The sequence below is a fragment of the Thalia democratica genome, chromosome 3 (genome assembly GCF_965202585.1).
Source record: "Thalia democratica chromosome 3, ktThaDemo2.hap1.1, whole genome shotgun sequence".
NCBI classification, from domain to species: Eukaryota; Metazoa; Chordata; class Thaliacea; order Salpida; family Salpidae; genus Thalia; species Thalia democratica.
Genome location: NC_139167.1, coordinates 76,846,730 through 76,855,734, shown reverse-complemented (window position 1 = coordinate 76,855,734; position 9,005 = coordinate 76,846,730). Strand labels below are relative to the sequence as shown.

General features: G+C 27.4%; 1 protein-coding gene across 1 annotated transcript; it reads right to left on the bottom strand.

Moving 5' to 3' along the window:
- Positions 1–367: 367 nt before the first annotated feature.
- LOC145832564 (growth/differentiation factor 8-like) lies at positions 368–2,452 on the bottom strand. Its single transcript, XM_082939878.1, has 3 exons — positions 2,113–2,452; positions 958–1,325; positions 368–781 (listed from the first exon to the last, which is right to left on the bottom strand). Exons 1-3 carry the CDS (start codon positions 2,450–2,452, stop codon positions 368–370), a joined length of 1,122 nt encoding a protein of 373 aa, XP_082796004.1.
- Positions 2,453–9,005: the final 6,553 nt, after the last annotated feature.

Here is a 9,005-nt window from a genome sequence, read left to right as displayed (position 1 = left end):
ATAAAATAAGATCAAATTGTTTCATCCCCCCTATGCCCTTAAAAGCAAAGCTTATCTTCAGGTGTAGCAAAAGTTCAGTTGTTTTCAAACTTGACAGTAAAAACATATTTTTATTAAAATAATTGATATTTTTTTAAATTCTGCACCACTTAAAAAAAAATACCACGCGACGCCACTGGTTCTCATTATTATTTGTTATTACTTTATAAAAAGTTTTGTAGACATTCTAAGTTTTTTAACAAAATAACCGGCAATCACAGAAAAACGTCTAAGATAAAATCAATATAAATATTTTTTAGACAGTTTATTTACTATTTTAATTTTTCTAGATATCTATAAATATTGTGCAGCTAGTTCTTACATCGACTTATGCGCACCCACACTTAGTTATGTACATATCATCCAACTTTTTATGCACCATGTTGTTCAAACCGTCGTAGTACATGATGCTGAGCGGCTTGGTCTCTTTCGCGGTGCAGCAGCCGTCTCGTGCGTCCTTGTCTATGACCTGGTTGGTCATGGACACCAACTGACCCCGCATCGTTGACATGTCCTGGGAGCGACACGGCCCGGAGCAGTAGTAAGCGTTCCAAGACTTCGGAAAAACCACAAAGTTCCAGTTGACTGAGCTGAACTCGATGTTGAGATCGTGACGGCAGCAGTGAGAAGGTTGCAACAATTTATTTGCGCAGATCTCAGTCATGTCCCTGGTATTCAACTCGCGCTTACTCCTGCTTTTAATCATCGGGTTTTTTTCAAGCGAAACTTGTATGTAAGGTCTCTGTGTGTTTATTGAATTTTAGTATTACTTGATTATTTTGATAAGAGACGTTTTTTAATTAAACAAAAATCATATATATTACAACTTTAAAAAGATAATGTTTGTTTAAGTTAGTATAAGTTAATATATCGCAGAAATGTGTAAAAGTATATTTTACAACTAAAAGTAAAACTTACATAGGGGCTGTTTTTATCAGTGAAGTCAACGGACAGAATTTGATCATCTTCAGCGTAAATTCGAATTCGGCGCTCCTCTTCGTCATTTTCCAGCCACTTGTTCACGTGGCTTAAAACGTCCAACTTTTTCCAATGCCCCTTGTCGCTCACCAGCTTGACCTTCCGTCTCGGTCCACTGAACGACTCGGAGGCGCCGTCGGCGGCAGTCCTGTACTTGACAATGTTGATGTGGGTCTCGTTTTTCGTTCTGCCAGCTTGAGGCTTGACGTACAAGTAGAGTGAAGCTTTTTTCGCAATGAAGCTTCTCTCATTTTGCGTGATCTCGAAGTAGCTACCCGTGGTTCCATTCTCGCGCTCAGATTCGCTCACTAAAAATAAAACTTAATCTAATTGCTTCTTTGTGTATGTATATGTATTTACATATTAACAAAAACAAAATTAAGTTTAAATAATAAAATACATGTTTTTTGACTTTTATATAATAGCGTTAATGTTCAGCATTTAAACTTTTATAAAATGAATATATGATGAACGAACAAGTTGTTTAGTGCAAAAGTGCAAAAATAATTTAAAACATGGTCCTTAGTCTGTATAATTTTTGAGAATTATACACTTGGATACATTGAAACTTAAGGATTGAAAAAAAAATTAGGCTTAAAGGGTAATCAGTCACCTGTAATAATGCAAACAAAAAAACTTTTGCATACTTTTATTTGACCGAACTTGAACTTTAACAAAGTAATGTTAAAACAAGAATTTGGTTTTATGTTAAAAAAACGTTACTTGAAAAATTTCAAGTAACAAAATAAATTTGATTTTTTTTAATTATCTAACGTATTAGTTTAATTAAACGAAAAAAAATTATATGATACTTCACAAAAACAGTTCAATTTGAAAAGTTTATCTCAAAATTACATACATTAGTTATAAGTCTTATTAGGCAATACCCCCATTATTATTTTATAAAACTTTAATTAAAGTTAACGGGGAAGTGTTTTTAAAGAAGTTTTATCACAAAAAACTTAAAACTAAAAAATATTGGATTATATTACTTTTTTATTACTTTACTGTTTTGTTTTTCGGTTTCTCAGTTTTTAATAACAGCTAACTTATATAAAAAAAACTACAACTACTTGGTTCTTATCAAAATATAACCTGGTTTTGCAAGTATGATGAGCTCCTTGTTCGACGAACTTTCCTCCTGATCTGGTTCTTCCGTGATTCCGTACCTCTTCTTCAGGGACTCGATCAATGCCGGGCTGGGCAAGTCTTCGGTGCTGATGTTCGGAACGCTGTCCAGATCCAGTTTTTCGAGCAGAGTCGTTCGAAACTCCTCTATTCTTTTCATTCTGGCCGAGCTCAGCTTTTGGCAGTGCAGATCGTCCGGATCGCACGAGTGGGGGTCAGTATTGGAATCTAGATCGTGCACTGTTGCGGAGGAGCACGACCCGCATACAATTAAAAATAAGCACAAAACGAAGAAGTGTTTAAGCATGTTAAAAATATTTTTGTAAACCTAAAAATTTTATCACATGACTACTCTTCATTTGGGTAAAATCATAATTGAAACTGATTAGAAAAATCGAATAATAAGCTTATACAATAGTTTAAAAGGTATATTTTTAAGTTTTTTAAAATTTTTAAAATAACTGAAAAAATAGCTAGTATTTAGTACTCAATAAATATAGTTGAAAAATTAATATCAAAGCACAATGAACACGTTACAGCTGTATCATGGTGATCACAGCACTGTTGTACTATTTATAAATTCTATAAGAAATTAGTATTCACTAGTTGTGCACTCTAGTTGTTAAGGTTGACTGCAAACCTCATTTGATTAAGAACGAGCTTAATACTGACTTAATAAATATTACAGGGTCGCCAAAGTTTTTTCCAAATTTTTTCCAGGTTTTCCAGATTTTTCCAGGTTTTTAAAAGTACAAATTTTTGTGTTAATTTCTAATTTTAAGTTAAAGGTAAGTAACTGTTTAGATAACTATAAAAACATTAAAAAGATACTGTAAAACTACTTTAAATGTGTATTTTAATATAAAAAAATTTATGATGATGACAAAAATTTATTATTTGTTTGAAAGATTTTGGAGTCAAATCAAAATTTTACAACTTAATATGTAAAAATTATTAAAATTCAAGTTTTTTCCGCATTTTTTTTTCTAAATTTCCAAAGTTCAAGGTTTTTTTGCTTAATTGTCTATTTCCAGGTTTTTTAAGGATTCCCGTTAACGTGGCAAGCCCTGTATTAACAATGATATAACACCAAATAATAACATGCTATGATCTTAAACACTTTGACAAAGTGACTTGAAAAAATTTAAGTTAATCACTCTTATTTTTTTTATTTTTCTTATTCTTATAAATTACATGTTAAAAACAATTTTGTAAACATGACATTTCAAAAAATTTAAATACATTAATCAAAACAAAAAACAAACTTTAATTAAATTATAAAAAAAAAAAAAACTTTTAATCCTGGTCACAAATTATTTACTACACAATTAAATTATCAATCATTAACAATAGATGGTTGCTGAAAAGCATATTATTTCACAAAAATAGTTGAAATAGTTTTATGGTTTTGTAAACTAGACCTCAGCACTAAAAAGAAACTAAATATTTCGATTAAATATATGCTTTTTATATACTATTAGAAAATAAAAACTGATTAGAACTGGGCTTACCAAATTTATGTGACCAGCAGAGTGTTTGTGCTAAAATGAATTTAAATTATTTACTTACTAATAGTTGTCTTGCAAGTTCTCGTAGGATAAAATCCAGAATGTTTTTGAGTTAAAATAGATTCATGAGCAAAGAAAAAAAACTGTATATATAACTAAAATAAAAAAATTAATAAAAAAGAACTGTTAGGCAACTACACATTAATATATATATCTTTTTAACTTGAATGTAAAAAAAAATAATTTATCACAGTCCTTTTATTGTGTGCACTCTATTCCAAATCTAAGGTTGGATAAATTTCATAATTAAATCCTAATAATTTTTAGAAAAATTATTCTCAGGCCGTAGTTTTTAAAAATAGAATGTAAAACTCTATCATAATTACCTTTAATAAACCATTTACTAATAACATAAAGTTAAAATATTCCTAAACATTGGTATTATTTTCTTTAAAATAAATTCATAAGAAAAAATATATCATAAAACTTGAAACTTTGAAAGAAACTTCAAAAGATGAAACTATGTAGAGTATAACAAGGTAAGATTAAAAAGAAGCTAAGAAACAAATTATTTATCATGGTCACAACTTGTTTACTACACAATTAAATAAACAATCAAAAACTAGTTTTAATAAAAAAATACTTAAAATAATTTAATGGTTTTGTAAACTAGACCTCAGCACTAAAAAAAAAATTGCCATAGAAAATTTGCTTTTTAGAAGTTTGTTAGAAAATAAAACCTGATTAGACCTGATCTTACCAAAATGAAGTGACCTGCAGAGTGTTTGTGCAAAAATGAATTTATATTCTTTACTTACTAATATTTCTCTTGGAAATTCTCGTAGGAGAAAGGCCAGAATGTTTTTGAGCCAAAATAGATTCATGACCAAAGACAAAAAAGATTTTCCAGTTAATTTACTGAATTTTCTTAAAATTCAGGGTTTCTCCAGTTTTTTTTCAAAATTTCCAAAATTTAAGGTTTTTTTGCCTAAATTGTCAATTTCCAGGTTTTTGCAAGATTTTAGGTAAACTAGCAACCCTGTATTATCAATGATATAACACGAAGTAATAACATACTGTGATCTAAAACTCTTTGACAAACTGACTTGAAAACTTCAAAATAACTCCTAGTTTATTTACTATTTTTATTCTTATAAATCATCAGTAAAATATATTTTTTTTAAACATGATAAATTTTTTTCATAATTTTATTAATATTTTAAATACATAAAATGGAACAAAACAAACATAAATTAAATTAAAAAAAATCTTTTAAACCTGGTCACAACATATTTACTGCACAATAAAATTATTAATCATTAACTATGGTTGCTGAAAAGCATATTATTTCAAAATAATTATAAAAACAAATTTATAGTTTTGTAAACTAGACCTCAGGACTAAAAAAATTAGGTTTGCCATAAAATATATACTTTTTAGAGACTGTTAGAAAGTAAAACCTGATTTGACATGATCTTACCAAAATGAATAAACCTGCAGAGTGTTTGTGCTAAAATGAATTTAAATTTTTTAATTACATGGATATTTGTCTTGCAAATTATCGTAAGATATAGGTAGAATGTTTTTGAGCCAAAATAGATTAATGACTAAAGACAAAAAGGGTTTTCCAGGTTTTTTTAGTGATTTTTCTTAAAATTCCAGGTTTTTCAAGTTTTTTTTTCAAAATTTCCAAAATTCAAGGTTTTATTTTGCCTAAATTGTCAATTTCCAGGTTTTTGCAAGATTTTAGGTAAACTAGCAACCCTGTATTAACAAGGATATAACACGAAGTAATAACATACTGTGATCTTAAACTCTTTGACAAAACTTCAAAATCACTCCTAGTTTATTTACTATTTTTATTCTTATAAATCATCAGTAATAGATATTAGTTTTAAACATGACATTTCAAAAATATTTTAAATACATAAAATACAACAAAATAAACTTCAATTAAATTAAAAAAAAAATCTTTTAAACCTGGTCACAACATATTTACTGCACAATAAAATTATTAATCCTTAACTATGGTTGCTGAAAAGCATATTATTTCAAAAAATTATAAAAATTAAATTAATGATTTTGTAAACTAGACCTCAGGACTAAAAAAAAACTAGGTTTGCCTTAAAATATATACTTTTTAGAAACTGTTAAAAAGTAAAACCTGATTTGACATGATCTTACCGAAACGAAGTGACCTGTAGACTGCTTGTACTGAAATTAAATTATTATTTTTACTTTAATATTATTTGTCTTGCAAGTTTTCGTAGGATAAAAGCCAGAATGTTTTTGAGCCAGAATAGATTCATGAGCAAAGACAAAAAACTGTATTTAAAAATACAATGTGAAATGAATAAGGAAGAACTGTTAGGCAACAGAGCTGAAGTTAAACACCTTAGTATACATATTTTTTTTTAAATTTTAAATTAAAAATAATATTTTAACACAGTCTTTTTATTCAGTGCACTCTATGCCATATCTCAGGTTTAAAGAATTTTAAAAATGATACCTAGAATTTTTTTTTGAAAAATTATTCTCAGGCCGTTGTTATTAAAAACAGAATGTAAAACTTTATTATTATTAAAAACAAGTTAAGCAAGTTAGTGTTGATAATTTTAATTAAATATGGTTTTTATTTACAAATTGACACTATAATTTATAAAGAGTAAAATTTTAAAGTTTAAATTAGCTTTCTAAATGCTAGACTAGTATGTCTAATTAAAAACTTATTTATAAGATTTTTGTTATAAATATAAAATTTTTTAAAAATTTTATTTGTAAATTAGCTGTAAACTTTTAAGCTTTAAGACATAAAACTTGTTTTTACTTGAATTTTTTTAAAGTGTTATTCAATCAATAAAATTAATCTGTGTTGACGCATGTTGAACGCAGAAACAGTTATTTTAAGAGAAATCTATTTTTTGTGCATATTTATATATATATATATATATATGTATAAGTTAATATCAGTGTAGTTAAATTTCTATTTTGGGGGCCAGAAAACCTTTTTATGGACCTGATAGTACTACAAAAACTATTTAAAAGTAAAGTTTCAATAACTATTCATGTAATAACAGCTTCCGTGAACTAAAACTAAAATTAAAAGCACATTTTTAATCATTTGCCATACAAAATTATAACTGTATGCTTTGCGTAAGTTGATTAGAAACAAAAAGGCCTGATTTATTTCCTTGATGATCAAATCAGAGTTACCCACTACAATTTAAGTTTTTCAGAGTGATTTAACAATAGAAATCAAGCTCTACTTTGCATACTAAAACAGTTTCAATACTGTAAAGTTTAGTTAATTAAAGATAAAAATCTTAAGTAATTGAAATAAAGTTGTGCTGGATGGTTAAGCTAGAAAAAAAAAATTATAAAACTAACTAAAACTTTGAATAATTTTTTATAGTTATTAAATTATTTTAGATGAGCAGAAGTGTTTGAAGCAGCAATTAATGTTATATCAAATTATGTTTTAATTACAAGTTTAACTGACAAAAAATATTATCTCAACCATTTATATATCCAATTTGACCATGTTTAATAAAAAAACGAGACATAAGTGCAAATTATTTTGTTTCCAGTACATCAAGTTAAACGCTAAAATGAGCTTATATTAAGAACCAATGGTTGTTTCATAAACCAACTTAAAGCCTTAAATTTCTGGCAGGATGGTTCGATGCATTACTTTGCTAATCGCTACTTACGCAGATCGAGCACGCATGAGTTCTAACCCAACGAGGGCCATCCTTTAATGGAATCATGTCAGATAAAACCTTCCTATAAAAAAAGGTCCACTCGTTCATTTTCAGGCTGTATAAAAATCTTTTTGTTTTAAAAAACCAAAGGCTTAAATTAAACGTAATCATGTTGCACCAACATCAAGCTAAAACTATATTGTATTTGATGTGTTTTTTAACCATAGTCCTTGGCTAAAATCATTTTTTTAAGCCTACTTTTTTAATCTAAATAGATACTTTGTCTCAAACAAAATACATAAATACTTAGTAAAAGTTTAATTTATTTATTATAAAATTAAAATTTAATAAATTGTTTACTGCCTAAAATGTTAAATAATCTGAGATTCAAAAAAAAAAAAATTAAACTATTCATACAAAGAATATATAGCATACAAGGCTGATAAAGCTAAATATTGGGAGATTAGCGCAGAAAATTCATCAAAAACCCTTTGCAGCTTATCGCCCGCTATCTTATTAAAATGATCCCTAACGGGTAAATATCGAACAATCTAGAAAACCGTGCTCTATATATGCTCCTAGAAGAATTTTTCTATGTATAATTATGTTTTCATCTAAAATTTTGTCATTTTAAAGTAGATTTTTAAAACTAAAAAAAAAATAGTAAAAAGATGAAGAGGCAAGCATTTGGTGTTCGCGGACCAAATTTTAAAAGTTAAACATCCGCATCGCCGTTTTTTTACTTTTTAATTGACCCAAAGAAAAAAGTGAAATGTTTAAATCACCCTTAAATTCTACCTAAGACCTTTTTAAATCTAGTATTTAACTCAAAAAACATTTTCTTTCGCTGACCGAATTCGAATAAAAGTTAAAAAATGATCGGAGGCGGCAGTTTGCTGATCATCCTTGACTTAAAACGAAAATGACCCGTGGTGCATAAAACTTTAGTAAAGTTTAGCTTTGTGACAACATAAAAAGCATATTATTTTAAATTCAATGTATAAAATTACTTATTCATGAAAAAGAAAAAATACAAAACTTCAGATAATTTAGAAGTAAATTGCAAAGTTACGAACTTCATTAAGTTAATAACGTATATAAAAAATATATATGCTTAATTAAAGTTATAAAAACTAAACCTACCTTGTTATACTTCTCGACCGCTTTAAAGCTTAAATTTTGAAACTAAATATTTTTAAAATACTTAGTGAGATTTAGAATTAAACGGCTTCTTTTTTTGTCTAAACTTAATCAGATAACCTTATAATGTTTTATTTTTTTATGTATCATGAACTAACAAAAGGGACTTTATATGTCTGTAAAGTTCAATTGTAGGCTTTTTTAATCAGCAGTTTACTTTTTTCGCGACTTTTCTTGTTAATGTGGAGATAAATCAGATATCAAAATCTTTTTAAGATTAACCAGAAATAAAACTTAAATTAAATGAATAGAAATAACTATATTTGCAGTAAGTTCTTAACTAAAAACTTTTTAAAATACCATTTTAGCTATAACTATTTAGCAATTAACTGCAACCACAAAAAAACGTCTAAATTAAAAACAATACAAGCATTTTTTAAACAGTTTATTTGCTATTTTAAATTTTCTAAATATCTATAAATATTGTGCAGCTAGTTCTTCAGACGTCGAC

Excerpts from the sequence above, each read along its gene's own strand:
- LOC145832564 (XM_082939878.1), bottom strand. The coding sequence starts at position 2,452 with ATGCTTAAACACTTCTTCGTTTTGTGCTTATTTTTAATTGTATGCGGG. Across the intron at positions 1,326-2,112 it reads CATCATACTTGCAAAACCAG|TGAGCGAATCTGAGCGCGAG; the intron begins GTTATATTTTGA and ends TTTTATTTTTAG. Across the intron at positions 782-957 it reads CTGATAAAAACAGCCCCTAT|AGACCTTACATACAAGTTTC; the intron begins GTAAGTTTTACT and ends ATAAACACACAG.